Raw genomic sequence first — 21,427 nt, 5'->3', positions numbered from 1 at the left:
AAGTTATAATAGGTGTTTCTGTAAAACTGACATGTAATTTTGTTCTTTTTGGTTCATGTTTGTTGGTGGTACTTTCTCACTCAGCAGTATACAATCATGTGTTTGAATCATGTGCTTCAGGGCTGTTTAAAACCAAGATATTTAATAGATATGATTAGTGGTGTGCTTACGTGTATGTTGTTTTGGGGCCAGTACTTAAGAATAAAGTTGTTCCTGTAAAAGGAAGTTATAAGGAAAGAGGAAGTAAAAAGAAGAAGCTAGCCTTAACATAAATAAGACTCTTATCTAATGCATTCAGGAAGAATTAAATTTCCTAACTTGAGCAAAGATTCTTTTTGGCCTAACCCAGAATATTTTGGAATTCTCTGCAACTGTACTTTGTGAGTATGTGGGTGAACGTTTTTCCTTTCTCCTCTCCTTCCTTCTTTTTTTAAAAAAAATTATTATTATTATTATTATTTTTTATGTTGCTTCAATCTTTATTTTATGGCTATATATATATATATATATATATATTTCACATATATCAGTTGTTTAAACTCATATGCCCATTAAATGTAAACACTGTAAAAAGCCAATGACAGTTTAGAAGAATTAAGCTTGGATTATACATTTTTACATTATTATCACCAGACAGTACACCATATAAAATTGCTTTTTGAACTATAAAATAATACAACAATTTATAGTACCATTTCAAAAAGGTGGAATTTTTCGTGCATTGCTTGAATTACAGGCGATTTTCTAAGAAAATGTACTCATACAAATTTTCTCCAAATTTTGGGTTTGTTTCTTTTTTCTTTTTTTTTTAAATAAATTTTTATTGTTCATATTATTACAAATGTTCCTTCCTCCCCTCCCCCATTGCTCTCCTCCACCAGGTTCCCACCCCACCCTCCACCCTTTCCCCACCCCCCATTGTCCTCATCCATAGGTGCACAGTTTATGTTCAGTCTCTTCCCACATTCCCCTCCCCCCTTTTCCCCAAGAATCGTCAGTTCACTCCCCTTCCATACCTCTGATTCTATTATATTCACCAGTTAATATTGTTCATCAGATTTTTTTTTTTTTTAATTTCCTTGGTTTTTAGATTCACTTGTTAATAGTTACGTATTTGTTGTTCATAATTTTTGTCTTTATTTACCTTCTCTTCCAAAAGAACCCCCTTCAGCAATTCATATAATTCTGGTTTGGTGGTGATGAACTCCTTTAGCTTTTTTTTATTAGTGAAGCTCTTTATCTGATCTTCTATTCTGAGTGATAGCTTTGCTGGATAGGTTATCTTTGGCTGTAGGTTCTTACTATTCATCACCTTGAATATTTCTTGCCATTCCCTTCTGGCCTGCATGGTTTCTGTTGAGAAATCAGCTACAATTGTTTAGGTGCTCCTTTATAGGTAACTACCTGCTTTGCTCTTGCTTCTTTTAATATTCTCTCTTTGTCTTTTGCTCTTGGAATTTTAATTATGATGTGTCTTGGTGTGGTCCTCTTTGGATTCCTTTTGTTTGGAGTTCTGTGCGCTTCCTGGACTTGTAAGTCTAATTCTTTCCCCAGGTGGGGGAAGTTTTCTGTCACTATTTCTTTCAGTATGTTTTCGATATCTTGCTCTCCCTCTTCTTCTGGGACCCCCATAATTCTGATGTTGGTTCACTTGAAGTTGTCCCAGAGGTTCCTTACATTATCTTCAATTTTCTGGATTCTCTTGCCTTCTAGCTTCTGCGGAGGAGTGTCTTCTGGCTCTTTATGTTCCAAATCTTTGACTTGATTCTTGCAATCTTCCATTCTGTTTTTTGGACTCTGTATAATATTTTTTATTTCAGACAATGTATTATTTATTTCTTGTTGATCCCTTATCATTTCTCGTTGATTCCTTATTAATTCTAGTTGATCCCTTTTCATATCCTCATAGGTCTTATTGACCTTTTCTAGGAAATTCTTGAAAAACCTTATAAGCGTAGATTTGAATTCTATATCCAGTCACTTTTTGTCTTCCATTTCTTTTGTTTGTGATCTATTTTTTAAAAAAATATATTTTATTGATTTTGTACAGAGAGGAAGGGAGAGAGATAGAAAGCTAGAAACATCGATGAGAGAGAGTCATCGATCAGCTGCCTCTTGCACACCCACTACTGGGGATATGCCTGCAACCAAGGTACATGCCCTTGACCGGAATCGAACCCGGGTCCCTTCAGTCCCGAAGCCGACGCTCTATCCATTGAGCCAAACCCGTCTCGGCTGTGATCTATTTTGTTGTCGCATTTTTGCAGCTTCCCTGATGGGGCGGAGTTTCAGGGTGGAGCCTACAGCCTTGGCTACTGTCAGCCCCACCCTATGCGGCTCCTGAGTCTCAGTATTCCTCAGCGACCTTCAGTAGTTGCTGCAAGCACCTCTGAGAGAAAGGTGCCCTCAATTTTCGCCTGCTACCAAACAGTCTAGGGTCTCCCCCAATGAGCCCGGAACTGGGGTTCAGTTCAGTTGGAAGTGGGATTGGAGGTGGCGTTGAGAGCAGTCTGGAGCCCCAGTCTCCTTCCCGCCAGGGTGATTCCGCGGCACAGCCAACTGTCGCTTCTCTGTGCGCAATGTGCGTGCCTCCGGGACCTCCTTTCGCCACTCCCCCGGGGTTCCGCCTTACAGCCCAGCTCCCTCTGTTTGAGCCTGGGTTCCCGGGGTCTGGCCCAGAACTGGGGTTCAGAGCAGTCAGAACTGGGGCCCAGCATAGTCGGAGCTTTTATCTCCTTCCTGCTAGGGAACGCCAGCCAGGCAATCAGCAGCCCCTTCTCTCTGGCTCTGTCCTCTCCATGCGCGCTGCGTGTCTCCGTACCTTAGGCTTTTCCAGCTCCTCCGCTCTTCCTTCTGGTTTTCTCCTTGCTTCTCGTTGTAGAATTTGCAGTCAGTCGACTTTCCTGTAGTTCTGGGTAATGTCCATTTTACATTTTAGTTGTATTTTATTGAAATTGTTGTGTGCATCTGCGGCTAGGTGTTTACCTGTGCAGCCATCTTGGATTCTCCCTTCCTTCTTTTTAAAAGAAAATATTTTTGTTGATTTCAGAGAGGAAGGGAGAGGAAGGAAAGATTGAAACAACAATGATGAGATCATTGATTGGTTGCCTCCTGCACACTCCCTACTGGGGATGGAGTCCACAACCTGGGCATGTGCCCTTGACTGGAATCAAACCCAGGACACTTCAGTCTGCAGGTTGACAATTCATAAGCCAAACCAGCTAGAGCAAAGTGTAACCATTTTTTTTCAAATGTATTTTTATTGATTTTTCAGAGAGAAAGGGAGAAGGAGAGAGAGATAGAAACATCAGTGATCAGAATCATTGATCAGCTGCCTCCTGCACGCCCCACACAGGGGATCAAGCCTGCAACCTGGGCGTGTGCTCTTGACCAGAATCAAACCTAGGACCGACCCTTCAGTTCACAGGTCAATGCTCTATCCACTGAGCCAAACTGGCTAGGGCTATGTGTAAACATTTTTTAAATTTCATGTTAAAAATAGAATCTAAGAGAAAAAATTATATTCCTAAAAATAAACTAAATTATTTTACCTAGTAATGGCCCATATCTGAATTTCTACTTTGTTCTCCTTAATCCTTTCTCCCACTCCTTCCATTTATTCTCCATTATTCATCCCTAGAGTCTTCAAGAAAGAGTGCTTAGGTGTATTGTACATATATTTGTACTTCCTTAGGTGCCTAGAATGGCACCTAATAACTGACTGCGTAAGATACCAAGTGTGATGTAGGCACGATTGACAAGGCTTTATCTGTCTGAAAGTATTTTGGCTCTGATTCTAAGTTTACCTAGAACTTTCTGGTTAGCTTCTCAAATATTTTGATACCAGGAATCAGTTACTGCAGATAGAGAACATAACAAATAGCATGAATATATAAATGTTCAGTTCATTAATAATTGTCATTGCTAGGTACTATACTAAGCATTTTATGTATATTAACAAATTTTATTTTTGAAACAACGAATGAGGAAACTGATACTTGAGTAGGTTAAGTAAACTGCCTGGGTATCAGAGCTAAGATGAATTCACAGTTTATCAGAGTTGGTATTATTAGCCACTACGTGATGCTCACTTAACAAGATTTATTAAATTATCTCATCCAGAAGTAGCAAGCTTTAGTCACAGGAGAATTAATAACTAAAATCATATTCAACCCAACTAGCTCTTGACAGTATTTCAGATGGTCATAGTCTTAGGTTAAGAAGATTTTAGTCCAGTAGAGAGGCTGCATTTATGTTCATGAAATAACTAAGAAAACTGGAAGAAGAAGAAAATGAAACGGAAAACTATATATTTGGACACAGTGAAAAACAGTGCTCTATTTTCTGTATCCTAACTACAGTGTATCATAAAATACCTATTTCAAAAGAAACAAGGGTAGTTTTGTTGACATCAAAATATGTTCCCCTACTTGATAGTAGATGTGTAAAATATATTTGGAATTAATTAAGAGGGATATATTTTAGGATTAGGGTTCCTTTCTGTCAAACCTATAAGACTGGGCAGGCTACTAATTCCTCATTGCTTTTCATCCATTAGTATAGATGAGTTTCAACTCTCTTGGAGAGGTAACCATAGCTCGACTGTAGTTTTTACCACCTTGTCTTCTGACAGTCCTGGTCTATAATTTCCTTCTTCAGTTGGGCTCTGGTATGACTTGCCTTTGGAAGACCACTGCTTTTTCTTTCTCAGCTACTATCAAATCTGTTCCAAGAAGGTCCTCAACCTCCATCCTTTCCCATGGCCAGTAAGGATTGTGTATTATCAAAGAGCCTAGGTGCAAAAGAGTTCCATTTTTTTCTCTTAGCATAAAGAAATTGGACTAGGTGATTTCTGAGGTTTATTTCTCTTCGGAGATAATTCTCTGAGATGAGAATTAAACAGAAACATTGTTCCCAGATAATTGATTGGTTAATTATGCAGAAATTTCTTAGGCTAGTATTTTCCAAATGGTGTTTCATGGAAGCCTGTTTCCTTGGGATTAATAAAAATATTCTTGGAAGGAAGGATTTTATGGCTATCTACATTTGACTGGGATAGCCACAGTTAAACAAGTTCCTTCACTGCTTCAGAATTTCTGATTTCCAACCAAGAATTTAATTATCCTGCCAGTCTGTGATGCCAGGAAAACTATAAAAACTAGCATGTTAGGAGGGAAGTATAAGAGCTAAAAATATCCATTGTTGAAAGTTAATGGATGATATTCAATATCAAGAAAATATCAAGAAACAACACTAGCCGAAACCGGTTTGGCTGAGCGGTAGAGCGTCAGTCTGCAGACTGAAGGGTCCCAGGTTCGATTCCAGTCAAGGCATGTACGTTGGTTGAGGGCACATTCCCGGTGGGGGGTGTGCAAGAGGCAGCTGGTCGGTATTTCTCTCTCATTGATTCTAGCTCTCTGTCTCTCTCTCTTCCTCTCTGTAAAAAATCAATAAAATATATTTTTTAAAAAAGAAAGAAAGAAACAACACTAGCCCTAGCTCGTTTTGCTCAGTGGTTAGAGCATCAGCCCTTGGACTGAAGGGTTTTGATTCAGGTCAAAGGCAAATACCTTGGTTGTAGGGCTGTGACCCTGCAGGAGGCGACCAATCCTTGTCTCTCTCTTTCTGTCCCTCCCCCAGCTTTTCACTCTCTCTAAAAGAATAAAAATAGCTGAAACCGGTTTGGCTCAGTGGTGGAGCGTTGGACTGCGGACTGAAGGGTCCCAGGTTCAATTCTGGTCAAGGGCATGTGCATTGGTTGCAGGCACATCCCCGGTAGGGGGTGTGCAAGAGGCAGCTGGTCGATGTTTCTAGCTCTCTATCCCTCTCTCCTCTCTGTAAAAAATCAATAAAATATATTTTTTTAAAAAAGAATAAAAAAATAAACAATGGAAAAAATATCCTCGAGTAAGGATTAACAACAACACTATAAGCTCTGATCTGGAGTAAAATACTAGAAAACCCAGTACTATTGAAAATTTTGCCTCTGGGGTCCTGGGAGTAGGAATTGGTTTGGGACAGTTCTATTATAGAACTATTTGACTTCTCATTTTATTAAAATTAAATATGAAAGAATATAAAAGTCTTCAAAAATAATTTTTATTGGCTGAATAACATTCCATCATGCAGTTATATAATAAATTATTCAGTCAAATCCCTAACATTGATTGTTTGGATCACTTAAATATTTTTAACATCTATAATAATAAAAGCATAATATGCTAATTAGAATGAACATCATTCCGGACATCCTTCCGAATGAAGCCACAGCATTGGGGACCAAGGCAGAGGCAATTAGAGGTGATCAGGCAGGCAAGCAGGCGGTCAGGGGCAATCAGGCAGGCAGGCAGAGGTGGTTAGGGGCAGTGAGGCAGGCAGGTGAACAGTTAGGGGCAATCAGGAAGGCAGGCAGAGTGGTTAGGGGTGATCAGGCAGGCAGAGTGGTTAGGGGTGATCAGGCAGGCAGGTAGACATCCCACAAGTGATCCTGGATTGTGAGAGGGTGCAGATCGGTCTGAGGGACCCCCTCCCATTCATGAATTTCATGCACCTGGCCTCTAGTTATAAGTAACACTGAGACTAATGTGTTTTTGTCTGTAGCTATGATTTTTTTCTAGGTTGCTATAAATAGAAAAAGGCCAGAGTAAGAATATTGAAAAATTTCTTGTACATATTTCATTATCTTTAGGAAGTTTTTTTATTTTTTATTTTTTTATTTTTTAAAAAATATATATTTTATTGATTTTGTACAGAGAAGAAGGGAGAAAGATAGAGAGTTAGAAACATCGATGAGAGAGAGTCATTGATCAGCTGCCTCTTGCACACCCCCTACTGGGGATATGCCCGCAACCAAGGTACATGCCCTTGACAGTCTGCCTGTTGCTTTACTGTCTCTATATTTGTCTCTTGGTTCATCAGAAGGTATATGCCCTTGACCGGAATCAAACCCGGGACCTTTCAGTCCCCAAGCCGATGCTCTGTCCATTAAGCCAAACCGGTCTCGGCAGGAAGTTTTTTTTTTTTTTTAAATCAACATTATTTTCTTAAATAGTGGCCAAGAAAACTTTAATTTTATAGGTGTGATACTTGAAATAACCACAAACATCCTGGATGCTAGAAAAATATATTTATATAAATATTTCTTGTGTCATTTGGAGCTTGCAACATTTTTTATCTTTTAGAGTTCTTTACCTCCTTTCTTCTCCAGGAAGAAAGTGGTGGTTGGCAAACAGAATAGTACAACCATGTTTAAAATATACCTGCCCATGCCGGGACCGGTTTGGCTCAATGGATAGAGCGTCGGCTTGGGGACTGAAGAGCCCCGGGTTCGATTCCGGTCAGGGGCATGTACCTTGGTTGCGGGCATATCCCCAGTAGGGGGTGTGCAAGAGGCAGCTGATCAATGACTCTCTCTCATTGATGTTTCGAACTCTCTATCTCAGCGTTTTTCAACCGCTGTTCCGCGGCACACTAGTGTACCGCGAGATGTTGCCTGGTGTGCCGTAGGTGCAGACAAGACAAGAATTTTATAATTTTTCACTATTTTGTTTACTTAATATTTCATAATAAAGTAATTATAAAATACTTTCTTTGTGTTTATTTGATTCCTATTCAAGAGAATTACTTTATATATAGTCAATATAGGCACAGAGTTAAATTTTTTAACATTTTCTAATGGTGGTGTGCCTCGTGATTTTTTTCATGAAACAAGTGTGCCTTTACCCAAAAAAGGTTGAAAAACACTGCTCTATCTCTCTCCCTTCCACTCTGTACAAAAATCAATAAAATATATTTAAAAAAAATATATATATATATATATATATATATATATACCTGCCCTGGCCTGGTAGCTCAGTTGGTTAGAGCGTTGTCCCAATACACCAAGGCTGCAGGTTTAAGCCTGCCAAACATGTGAGAACATTACAGTTTGTTTCTTGTCTTATGTGTCATCTGCTGAGAGAAGGAAAAAAGTTGTAGGAAGCACATTTGAGTTCACTGAAAGTGTGTGTTCTTCCAAATATTCCTGCTGCCATGTCAGTAGTAACTGTTCACACCCGCCTCTCAGCTACATTTTACCTAATAGCAGACAGACATATAAATTGACCGTATCTTTGCTACGTCAATAGCCAATCAGAGTGACTATGCAAATTAGTTAATTTGCAGACATAGGCGCCCAGGGCCTGTGTCCCAAGAACATCCTGGCACCCAGGTCACTGTGAGGTAATGCCTGGACAGGAGCAGACCCCCTGCCATTGATTGCAGGGAACTGGGGGTTCGCTCTGGCCCCAGGCGGAAAGCCTCAGCAGGAGGCTTTTGGCCTGGTGCACGAGCGGACCCCCAGCAATCAACAACAGGGAGCCAGGGGCCACTTGGGTACCAAGCTGAGAGCCTCGGCTTAGGCCTGGTGCAGGAATGGACTCTCTGCGATTGATTGCAGGGAGCTGGGTGTCTGCTCCTGCCCAAGTGGCTTTTGGCCTGGGCCTGGGCAGGGGCTGAGCCGGTGATCAGAGGGATCTGGAGGGGCCCTGCCCAGGCCTAAAACTTCAGTCAGAGGCCCTCGATTGGTGTGAACTATAGAGGAAACACCTTTTCTGACTGCACATTGGCTATGCTTCCTGTATGCCACTGGTAATATTCTTATTACTTGGGTAATAAGAATCCAAAAAGGTGATCTTGGGTTTTCCCACCACACTTCTGGAGAAAAAAATGAAGATCCACTGCTGGAGGGCTAAAAAATGTCATATCCTTTCCTAGCCGGTTTGACTCAGTGGATAATGTCTTGGCCTACAGACAGCAGGGTCTGGGTTTAATTCTAATCAAGGGCATGCACCTCGGTTGCAGGTTTCTCCCTGGCTGGGGCCCAGATCAGGGCTCATACAGGAGGCAACCAATCAAAGTGTTCCTCTCACTTTGATGTTGCTCTCTGTCTTCCCCTTTCTCTTCCACATTCTCTAAAAGTCAGTGGAAACATTTTATAGAGAGGAAGGGAGAGGGATAGAGAGCTAGAAACATCAACGAGAGAGAGTCATTGATCAGCTGTCTCTTGCCCATCGGTACATGCCCTTGACTGGAATCGAACCTGGGACCTTTTAGTCCGCAGGCCGACGCTCTATCCGCTGAGCCAAACCGATTTCGGCGAAAGTTGTCATTTTTTCATGGTGAAGGGACTGGAGTCTGTGTTGATGAAAACACCTTGATGGCTGTAGTGACTGGCAGTGGCTGCAGCAGCAGTAGGGTGATAGGGCTGGTGCCTCCTCTGATCAGCCTGGTTGTCTCCCACAAAGGGAGGCCAGACTTGCGGCTTAGCCCTGCTCCCCGTGGGGCCCCGGCCTAAGTCGTCAGTAGGACATCCCCTGAGGGCTCCCAGTATGTGAGAGAGGGCAGGTTGGGCTGAGGGACCCCCCCCCCCAACCCCAGTGCATAAATTTTGTGCACCGGGTCCCTAGTGTGCTTATATTTATATACTAGAGGCCTCTGGCTGCCTTGGCTGGCTCTCTCAGCCCCAGCTTCGTCAGAAGATCGTTGTTCTGCTGTTCGGTCTAATTAGCATATTAGCTCTTTATTATATAGGAGGATATATAGAAAGCAGGACTTTTGCAATCTTCAAATTTGGAGGAGGTCACTTTTGCATTCTAGCCTCTCTATGAACCTACATGCAGTTTTGCTCTTTTTAAAATAGGAAAATAGTAAGTACTGACTTGTAATTGGCAAGATCATCTCTAGGAATAGAATTACAAAGTCATACAATTTGAAAGATCTGGACTTTCTTACTCCCAAAAAATCTTTATACTCATAGAATACAGTATTGGAAAACCTGGCTAAAGTGTCATTTCCAGGCACTAATTGATTAGCGTATGTATATTACTCTTCTGATCACTTTCTGCTTTGTTGGGCTTTGATAGATAACTTTAGAGCAGACTGCCGGGGAAGGGCAGGCTTTGAAAGCTCTCTTGTTGGGGCTCTAGGAAGTGATGGAGAAGGCAGAAGCCACCTGGACAGGAGATGGGGATATTACAGAAAGGAAAGGTTACAAAAACTGAGATGAGAGAGTACAAAAGCAACATTTTTTCCTTTTATAATTATAACTACAAAAAATTAACAAAAGTGAAACTATAGCATTAGCATGTTTGTGATAAAGCCAAAAGCCCATAAACAATTAGCACAGTACTAAAGCATATGATTCCATTTATGATATATCTAATGAACGATCAGTTCATAATTCTAGAATGTCCTCTATGTTACTTAAACATAAGACAGGAAACCATAAAAATCTTAGAAGGATCCATAGGCAACAAAATATCAGACATATGTCGTAGCAATATCTTTACCAATACAGCTTCTAAGATAATGGAAACTAAGGAGAAAATAAACAAATCGGACTACATCAAAATAAAAAGCTTCTGCAGAGCAAAAGAAACCATTAACAAAACAACAAAGGGACTTTTTCCCCCTCCCCACATGGGAGACTGTACTTGTTCTTCAATAAATCTCCACCTTTGCTACACATACACATGCACATTAAAAACACACACAACAATACTACATGGGAAAACGTATTTGCCAATCTTATCTTCGATAAGGTTCTAATCTCCAAAATTTTAGGGAACTCATACATCTTTTTTTTTTTTTTTAATATATTTTATTGATTTTTTACAGAGAGGAAGGGAGAGAGATAAAGAGATAGAAATGTCGATGAGAGAGAAACATCGACCAGCTGCCTTCCCCACAACCCCTACTGGGGATGTGCCCGCAACCAATGTACATGCCCTTGACTGGAATCGAACCTGGGACCTTTCAGTCCGCAGACCTACGCTCTACCGCTGAGCCAAACCGGTTTCAGCTGGAACTCATATATCTTAACAAAAGGAAGATAAGCAATCCAATAAAAAAAAATTGGGCAAAGAACCTAAAAAGACACTTTTCAAAAGTGGACATACAGAAGGCCAAGAAACATATGAAAACATTCTCAAAGTCACTAATATCCCTGAGAGATGAAAATCAGAATGACAGTGCGGCACCATCTCACCCCTGTCAGAATGGCTGTCAACAAATCAACAAACAACAAGTGTTGGCGAGGATGTGGAAAAAAAGGAACCCTCGTGCACTGCTGGTGGGAATGCAGACTGGTGCAACCACTGTGGAGAACAATGGAGTTTCCTCAAAAATTTAAAAATGGAACTCCCATTTGACTCAATAATCCCACTTCTAGGAATTAGCCTAAGAAATCAGAAACAGCAATCAGTCCGAGACCAGTTTGGCTCAATGGATAGAGTGTCGGCTTGGGGACTGAAGGGACCCGGGTTTGATTCCAGTCAAGGGCATGTACCTTAGTTGTGGGCATATCCCCAGTAGGGGGTGTGCAAGAGGCAGCTGATCGATGACTCTCTCATCGATGTTTCTAACTCTCTATCTCTCTCACTTCCTCTCTGTACAAAATCAATAAAATATATTTAAAAAAAGAAAGATATATGCACTCCTACGTTCATAGCAGCACAATTTACAATAGCTAAGATTTAGAAACAGAAAGGATATATGCACTCCTACGTTCATAGCAGCACAATTTACAATAGCTAAGATTTAGAAACAGCCTAAGTGCCCATCAGCAGATGAGTGGCTTAAAATTTAAACTATGTTACATCTACATAATGGAATACTATGCTGCTATAAAAAAAAGAAAGAACTTTTACCATTCGTAACATCCTGGATGGACCTGGAGAGCATTATGCTAAGCGAAATAAGCCAGTCAGAGAAAGATAGATATCACATGATCTCACTCATTTGTGGAATATAATGAACAACATAAACTGATGAACAAAAATAGGTCCAGAGACAGAGAAGCATCAAACAGACAGTCAAACTTCAGAGGGAAAGTGGGGAGTGGGTGGGTGGGTAGAGTAAGAGATCAACGAAAGGACTTGTATGCATGCATATGAGCATAACCAATGGTCACAGACACTAGGGAGGTGAGGGCATGTGCTGGGGGATGGAGTGGCGGGGAGAGGCCAATGGGGAAGGGTGGGGGGGAAAGGAGACATATGTAATATTACATGTAATACTTTAAACAATAAAGAATTAAAAAAAAAAAAAAGTCCGGTAGGGAGATCTGGGGGAGATAATAGATCAACCAAAGGACTTGTATACATGCATATAAGTACAACCAATGGACACAAAACTCTGGGGAGGGAGGGTATGTATGAGAGGGGGAGTAATGGTAAGATATGTACACAGATAATAATTTAATAAAAATAAAAAAAAGTCCTACATGTCTTAGAATATGAGCCTTTTGTCAGAACCACAGTCATTCAATGGCAAGCAAGGTATGAAATTAAATTTCCATATTTTTGCAATAATAATGAATGATAACATTATTTATTTTTATTTATTTTTTATTAAGGTATTATATGTGTACATATCTTACCAATTCCCCCACTCCCATACATGCCCTCCCTCCCCAGAGTTTTGCGTCCATTGGTTATATTTATATGCATGCGATAACATTATTTTTTCATGAGGATTAACAGCTTTAAGCAAGCTCAAATCTTAATTAGCCTGGCTGGTGTTGCTCAGTGGTTGAGCATCCACCTGTGAACCAGAAAGTCATGGTTCGATTTCTGATCAGGGCACATGCCTGGGTTGCAGGCTCAATCCCCAGTAGTGGGGAATGCAGGAGGCAGGTGATTGATGATTCTCTCTCATCATCAATGTTTCTATATCTCTCTCCCTCTCCCTTCCTCTCTGAAATCAGTAAACATATTTTAAAAAAGAAAATACTTTAAAAAAATCTGAATTAGAACTTAAAAACACCAAAGAGCTATGACAGAATTTTATTTTATTTTATTTTATTTTATTTTTTAAATATATTTTATTGATTTTACACAGAGAGGAATTGAGAGGGACAGAGAGTTAGAAATATCGATGAGAGAGAAACATAGACCAGCCGCCTCTTGCACACCCCCCACTGGGGATGTGCCCCCAATCAAGGTACATGCCCTTGACCGGAATCGAACCTGGGACCCTTCAGTCCGCAGGCCGACGCTCTATCCACCGAGCCAAACCGGTCCCGGCTATGACAGAATTTTAAACATTCCTATACTGGGAATGTAATATTCTCACTTTTTGTTTTACCAAAGACTATTCTACTGAAAATGTTGGTTAGCTATAAATAGGACTAAAAATATTAGTATGTGACCAGCAGGCCATTCCACACCATACACATGTAATGGCAGTTTTTGGTTTGTTGTTCTAGTGGTTATTTGCAGGTGTGGTGATACGTTACTTGTAACTTTGTTTCTAAAATCCATTAAAATACTTTGAGAGCACACCTTGTTTTTCTACTTATTTGTTCCTTCAGCACACGTTTACTGGAGTTCCAACTGTCAGATCCTGTTAGGTATTAGAGATACAAAGATATAACACAGGAGTTCACTCTAGTACATTGCCAGGCACCTAGGTTCCCTGTTTATCAGTGATTTCTCAACCTCAGCATTTTGATATTTTGGGCCAAATAATTCTTCCTTGTGGAGCATTATAGGATATTTACTGGTAGCAGCATCCCTGGCCTCTCAATTATATGCCAGTAACACTACTCCCCACCCAAGCTTGTGACAATAAAAAAAAAAACCTGTCTCTAGCCTTGGCTAGTGTGGCTCAGCTGATTGGGCATTGTCCTGTGCACCAAAAGGTTGTCGGTTCAATTCCCAGTCAGGGCACATGCCCAGGTTTTGATCTTCTTTAGGGGACGTGTGGGAGGCAAACAATCAATGTTTCTCTTCCTCTCCCTCTCTATCTAAACATCAATTTAAAAATCTTAAAAAAAAAAAAAAAGCCACTCAAAAAAACTGTCTCTAGACATTGTCAGATGTTCCCAGGGGCAAATACAAAATGTGAACCAGCCGGGACCGGTTTGGCTCAATGGATAGAGCATCAGCTTGGGGACTGAAGGGTCCCGGGTTCGATTCCGGTCAAGGGCATGTACCTTGGTTGCGGGCATATTCCCAGTGGGGGGTGTGCAAGAGGCAGCTGATCGATGACTCTCTCATCAATGTTTCTAACTATCTCTCTCCCTTCCTCTCTGTACAAAATCAATAAAATATTAAAAAAAAAAAAAAAAAGTGAACCAGATATGTCATTGAAAGAGTTTTCATAAAATTAGTTTTCAAAAATACAAAGCTAGCAAATGTAATGAAAAGTAAACAGCCTAGCCCTGGCCAATGTTTCTCAGTGGTTGGAGCATCAGCCTGTGCTCCAAAGGGTTGTGGGTTCAATTCCTGTCCTGGCATGTACTCAGATTGCATCAGCATGTACAGTATGGGAGGCAACTGATGGATGTTTCTCTCTCCCTCTGCCTTCCTCTCCTTAAATAAAAAAGAAAGAAAGAAAAGAAAACGGCCTAGATCTGTCACATGTTGCCTATTACCCCATAGGGCTCCACATACATAACAGTAGTACTGAATAATAACTATTTATGTTTTTAGTTTGAATGTCTATGAGACCTCTTTATGAGTTACTGTGTATAAGAGAATAATTGTTCCACTTCTTAACGACTTCACTAAAACATCAAACAATACAGTAATTGGAAAGTGTGAGTCTACTATTAATAAAAACCTTAGCCCTAACTGGTTTGGCTCAGTGGATAGAGCCTCAGCCTTCAGAGTGAGGGGTCCCGGGTTCGATTCTGGTCAAGGGCATGTACCTTGGTTGCAGGCACATCCCCAGTAAGGGGTGTGCAGGAGGCAGCTGATCAATGTTTCTCTCTCATTGATGTTTCTGACTATCCCTCTCCCTTCCTCTCTGTAAATTATCAATAAAATATATTTTAAAAAATAGAAATAAAAACCTTAATTCTTTTCTGGGCTCTTTTATCAAGACTTGAGGTCCAGTGCACAAAATTCATGATGGGTAGGGTCCTTAGCAGCTGCCAGTTGCCAACCTGGGCACCTCCCTCCCCCCAGCAGCCCTTCCCCCTGGTCAAGGGGACAATTTGCATATGAGGCTTTTATTATATAGGATAACCCTCTTATTAAGAATGAAAATATGTTATTTTCTCTAATGAGTAGCCTGGACAACTAGCATATTTAGAACGCTTTCTATGTTCTTCGGGCACATGACTTTGAATTTTGTTATATTATGATGAAACACTGCCTAACTTAACCTTCTTTACCTTACTGCTTTTTCATATTCAAACGTTGTATAATGAACATTGTATAACCACGAATTTATTTTGAGTCTTTTAAGCTTGTGTTCTAGTAATACCTTACTTCTCAAAGTAGAGGGACCACTTTCCTATTAGACACAGCGCTTCACTAGTTTTAGGTTCACCTCTGGTACTAACTGGCATTTAAGCATCCATTAATCCTCTCTCGGTTTTAGTTTCTTCACCTGTGATATAAACAAACCCTTTTATCATTTTTTTCCGGGTAAATATCCTAAACTCCGAAGTCCACACTCTGGTCAAACAAATTTGTTTTTTTGTGTTCTTATTCTTACAGAATATCTACATTTCATTGTCTGTGCCTATCAAGAGTTTTAATTCATCATGGATAATCTGTCAGCAGAAGAAATACAGTTGAGGGCTCACCAGGTTACTGATGAGGTAATGTTTTACTTGGAATAAGTACAGTAGAACCTTGTTTCTCCGATTTCTCCCATCTCGAACAATTCACTTCTTAACCTGACAATCCTTTCATGCTGACACCAGTATGATGAGTCATATATCTCTCAGGGGACAAACAAAGGAGAGGATGTGCAAATATGAGTCAATTTCCCACTGTTAAAATCTTAAGATATTATGCCATGAATATTTTTGTGGTGTGTTTTTTTTGCTTTTGTTGCTGCCTATAATTATTGTAAAATTTTCATTTTTCACTATACAATTTTTATCCTTTTCATTAAATTTTCATTTACGTTTTTTGTCCTTTTTGTTTTTAAAGTTTATATATAGATTAAATAGTACAGTCAACATGTACTGTATATAAGAAAGGTTAAAACAGGCAATCATTTGGGGGTCTGGAACGGATTAACTCAACTTACATTATTTTTAATGGGAAAAAAATGATCCTGTTTTTGACCAGCTTCCAGAACACATTAAATTTGAGAAACAAGGTTCCCCTGTAATTAATTTTCTTTTAGTCTTCACAGTGGATGGATGAGAGGATTTCTTTAGAAGACCATTTTGGCCTCTTCCAAGTCCCTTTATATCAAAGAATGCATTTTCCCTATATTAGCTCCTTATTTTTATTTATTTATTTATTTATTTTATTTTTTATTTTTTTTAAAAAATATATTTCATTGATTTTTTACAGAGAGGAGGAGAGAGGGATAGAGAGCCAGAAACGTCGATGAGAGAGAAACATCAACCAGCTGTCTCTTGCACACCCCCTACTGGGGATGTGCCCGCAACCAATGTACATGCCCTTGACCGGAATCGAACCCGGGACCTTTCAGTCCGCAGACCAACGCTCTACCACTGAGCCAAACCGGTTTCGGCTAGCTCCTTATTTTTTTCATTTTACCATAAATAACTAAATAAGTGAAAACAGTGATTATCTTTTAGATAATTATTGCCTAACAGTTATATCAACTATACTGTAGACTTGAGGAATTCTGGACAGTTAATTTTAATAGAACTTTCTGATATCTGTGTAATATACTTAGGTTCTTGCTTATGTTAAAATTTTATAAGTCCCATTAACTTCACCCTCCATATTTTATCTTAGTAGTACCTGGTAGGAAGAAAACTAAAGTTATAATGATCAACTTTTTGTTTGGTTATTTTAAAGCAGGGGTGGGAAACTTTTTTTTCTGCCAAGGGCCATTTGGATATTTATAACATCATTCGAGGGTCATACAAAATTATCAACTTAAAAATTAGCTTGCTATATTTGGTCAAAAATTTAATTAACTTACCCGTAATGCCTTGACAGAGCCAGAACAAATGATTTCACAGGCCTCATATGGCCCTAGGGCTGGACATTGCCCACCCCTGTTTTAAGGAGGAATTGATGTGCTGACATTATTTCTTTCTTTATTTTTAGTTTATCTTTATTGTTGAAAGTATTATAGGTATCCCCTCCTCCCATCCCTTGACCTGCTCCCACCCTCTCCCTAGGCCTTTGCTTCACTATTTAGTCTGTCCATGGACTATGCATGTATGCATATAATTTCTTTATTTAATCTATCCTTCCCCCTTCCCCCCACCTCCTGCTTCCCTCTGAAATACACCAGTCTGTTGCATGCTTCAATGTTTCTGGATCTATTTTTGTTCAATTTATTTTATTCATTAGATTCCACATGTGAGATCATGTGATATTTGTTTTTTTGTGACTGGCTTATTTCACTTAGCATTATACTCTCCAGGTCCTTCCATGCCGTCTCAAAGGATAAGAGATCCTTTTTTACAGCTGCATAGTATCCCATTGTGTGTGGGCAATCTTTAAAAATAGAGTAGTCATGAATATGACCTGTGATCAGATTTTTCCTTTTTTCTACATGTTTAAGAATGATAAAAATTCTTCTTTTTTTTCTTAGTCTTTGGAAAGTACAAGGAGAATCCTGGGTTTAGCCATTGAGGTAAGAAAGTGTTTAATTGCTAAGTTAAATACAGATTCTGTGTAGGAGGGATTGTAATATCACAAGGTGGAATTGGTATTAAGAGTTAAGGGTGATGTATCAGTAAGCTTCATGAAACCATTGTCAAACCATGCACTAATGGGACTTTTCCCCCTATTGACAGTATTGGAATATGACAGGGAAGATCAGTGTACCATGAGTTTGTGATTTAATTATTTGGGGGGTGGGGGGTTAGTATGTTAGAGTATGTTGGTTTTGAGATACTAATTTTTCTGGTTATACTCCTCTAAGAACTTAATTTTCTAAATGATTCTCTCCTGTTATTGTTTCTATTATTATTGCTAAATTGTTTTGTGCTATCAACTTTTTTCTTTTTTCCTTCTTTTAGTCTCAGGATGCAGGAATTAAGACTATCACTATGCTGGATGAACAAGGGGGTGAGTTGAAGTTATTGGCAGAAACTTTTGATTTGACTTATGATGTCAGAAAGCCCTTTAAAATCAGCCATGTATAAAATTAAGCCTTTGGGAGTGCCTTCCTTTTGTAAGATAAGAGTATTTACTTCTTTTCTTCTTATTTGAATTATATTATGTTTATTACTAACTAGAGGCCTGGTGCACGAAATTTGTGCACAGGGGCGGCAGGAGGGGTGGTTAGGGGGGGTGGGGGGGTAGGAGGGTGGTGTCCTCAGCCCAGCCTGCACTCTCTTGCAATCCAGGACCACTCGGTGGATGTCCGACTGCTGGTTCCTCAGCCCAGCCTGCATCCTCTTGCAATCCAGGATCCCTCAGGGGATTTCTGACTGCCAGTTGTTGGACATTCCTGCTGGTTGAATGTCTAACTGGCAGTTGGATATTCCTCTCGCAATCTGGGACCTCTGGCTCCTAACCACTCACTTGCCTGCCTGCCTGCCTCATTGCCCCTAACCACTCTGCCTGCCTGCCTGATCACTCCTAACCACACACCTGCCTGCTTGATTGCCCCTCACCATTCTGCCTGCCTGATTGCCCCTAACCACTTGCCTGCCTGCCTCATCGCCCCTAACCACTTGCCTGCTTGCCTGATCACCCCTAACTGCTCACTTGTTTGCTGATCACCCCTAACCACTCGCCTGCCTGCCTGATCACCCCTAACCACTCTGCCTGCCTGCCTTATCACCTGCTTGCCTGACTGCCTGATTGCCCCTAACCACTTCAGCCTTGACCCCTGCCATGGTAACTTCGTCTGGAAGGATATCCGAAATGACGTCAGTAGGTCATTTGGCTATCCAATCTAATCAGCATATTACCCTTTTATTATTATAGATTAGAGGTAGGCACAAAAATGTCCAGATGTATATCAGTCATTTGTTAGGTAGTAGGACTTAACCTATGCATTATGTACATTAGACATATATACATTAGACATGGTGATATTTTTGCATTTTCAGAGATCAAGTCCTTAAATAGGTCTATTATAGATTCAGGTGGGCTTGGAAACATTCCATTTGTGTTGGCCTTGAATCATCTGGTCTAGTTTTTACTAGTCTTATGACAGCCTACAAGTTTTGAGCCTATTCAGTGATAGAAATGCTGAGGATTTGGACTGGCCACAGTATACTTAGTAATTTGGTCACAGGGGTGATCTCTAAACAAACCCTCACATGCTCTTATTATACAGATTTCTTTAGAACAGATCTTTCCCTAGTAAGAGTCCAGGTGACTAGGATTAGTATGTGAAAGATTGCTTTAATGTTGGACAGTATGTAAAACCTCCTGGCACTGATACAGTCACTATGGTGTGTTATTGTTGGATTCAAGGTTGAAGTTTGCTGTTTTATAATAATAGTTAGCATTATGAATGTAACTTCCACAATTTATTCTTAGAACAACTAAACCGCATAGAAGAAGGCATGGACCAAATAAATAAAGACATGAAAGAAGCAGAGAAGACTTTAACAGAACTCAACAAGTGCTGTGGTCTTTGTGTCTGCCCGTGTAATAGGTGAGTTGATAAACCAGGACCTTTTAAAAATAATTTACGTAAAGTAAAAGCATCCCCTCCCCCCCTATTCCCCATCCCCAAAGAAGGTAATGAAGTGTGACTGGGCCTAAATAAGGAACTTTGTTAGATAAACATAAGTTATTTCTCCTTCAGGCTGATCAAGCTTTTCTTGTAAATGGGCAGATTCACTGAAAACCATGGCTTAAATTTGATCAATTCTTGGATCAAGTTCCAGTTTCTTTTTTAGAATACATGAAAAGATTGGGAGATATACATCTGGATAATACAAAGAAGATGTAATTAGTGTCTTTTCCTTTCAAGCAAGGAGTATTAACAAAATATATATTCTGTGGTAGGCACATGAGAATGGCCAGGGGAGTAAAGGACTTGGGTCCTGTCTTCAAAAGACTTAACCATGTGGTTGGATGTATGAGGAAGAATAGCAAAATGTGAAAGATATATAAATCTAGTGCTGGATGATGTGTTATCAACTCAGGTGAAGGGTATAAAAGTGATAAAGGTTAATTTATAGAACATCTTATAGAAAAGACTAAAGACCTGGTGCATGAAATTTGGGCACGGTGAGGGGGATGGCCCAGGGGGTCCCTCAGCCCAGTCTAATTGCCATTAACTGCCTCTGCCTTGGTCCCTGCCACCACAGCTTCATTGGGAAGGATATCTGGAAGGTCGTTTGGCTGGCCGGTATGATTAGCATATTACACTTTTATTATTATAGACTAGGGGCCCAGTGCACAAAATTCATGCACTGGGGGGATGTCCCTCAGCCCAGCCTTTAGCCTCTCCACTCTGGGACATCCCTCTCACATTCTGATACTGCTGGCTCCTAACTGCTCGCCTGCCTGATTGCTCCTAACTGCTTCTGCTTGCCATCCTGATCACCCCCTAACCTCTCTCCTGCCAGCCTGATATAACACCTAATTGCTTCCCCTGATGGCTCGATCGCCCCCAACTGCCCTCCCCTGCTGGCCTGATGTCCCCCAACTGCCTTCCAGTACTGGCCTGATGGCCTCCAACTGCCCTCCCCTGCAGGCCTTGTCCTTCCCCCGAACTGTCCTCCCCTGCTGGCTCGGTTGTCCCCAACTGCCATCCCCTGCCAGCCTGATCTTTCCCCCAACGGCACTCCCCTGCCAGCCTGATCTCACTTCCAACTGCTCTCCCCTGCTGGCCTGCTGGCCCCCAACTGTCCTCCCCAGCAGGCCTGGTCCCCCACAACTGCCCTCCCCTGCCAACCTGATCTTGCCCCCAATGGTCTTCTCCTGCCAGCCTGATCTCACCCCCATCTACCCTCTTCTGCTGGCCTGATCTTGCCTCCAACTGTCCTTCCCTGCCAGCCTGATCTCCCCTAACTGCCCTCCCCTATAGGCCTGATCTTGTCTCCAACTGCCCTCCTCTGCTGGCCGATTTGGTTCTGATTGGTCAGTTTCTATGCCAGTCAGTGTCAAAAGCTTCTCCTCCTGGGCAGCCATTGGTTCCTCACAGTTGACCCAGATTTGGCTTTGATTGGTCAATTTTTATGCCAGTCAGTGTCTCTGGGCCTATCAATGGGGCCTGATCAGAAAGGCAGGGCTGATTACCATGCCCGTGGAGGTCTGGAGAGAAATGGAGGTGTGGCTGCTGACCAGGCTCAGGGTTAAAGAGGCAAGAGCTGATTAACAGATCAGACCCTGCTACTCTCTTCAGGCCTCTCTCTGGGGCCTGATTTGCAGCCCCCTCAGCAGTCAGTGCTGGGTCACCATGCCTTCAGCCATAGCAGTGAGCACTTGGTCACCACGGCAACCCAGCACTGACTGCAAGACTGACTTATGGTTTGTTGAGCCTCCCGGTCCTTGAGGACCCAGGGTTTTTATCTATTAGG

The 21,427-nt window shown here is 41.0% G+C and overlaps 1 protein-coding gene across 3 annotated transcripts in view; it reads left to right on the top strand.

Moving 5' to 3' along the window:
• Positions 1-21,427, top strand: part of SNAP23 (synaptosome associated protein 23) — a 43,092-nt gene that overhangs the window by 3,800 nt on the left and 17,865 nt on the right. For all 3 annotated transcript variants that reach the window (XM_084903885.1, XM_084903883.1, XM_084903884.1), the window contains exons 2-5: positions 15,489-15,592; positions 17,527-17,568; positions 17,957-18,005; positions 19,434-19,551. In XM_084903885.1, coding sequence (XP_084760011.1) covers positions 15,536-15,592; positions 17,527-17,568; positions 17,957-18,005; positions 19,434-19,551 — 266 coding nt within the window. In that variant the 5' untranslated portion in view covers positions 15,489-15,535. The remainder of the gene's footprint in view (positions 1-15,488; positions 15,593-17,526; positions 17,569-17,956; positions 18,006-19,433; positions 19,552-21,427) is intronic.

This window comes from Pipistrellus hanaki (assembly GCF_964339955.1).
Source record: "Pipistrellus hanaki genome assembly, chromosome: 1".
In the NCBI taxonomy this organism is placed as follows: domain Eukaryota; kingdom Metazoa; phylum Chordata; class Mammalia; order Chiroptera; family Vespertilionidae; genus Pipistrellus; species Pipistrellus hanaki.
This window is presented reverse-complemented; position numbering and strand designations above follow the sequence as displayed.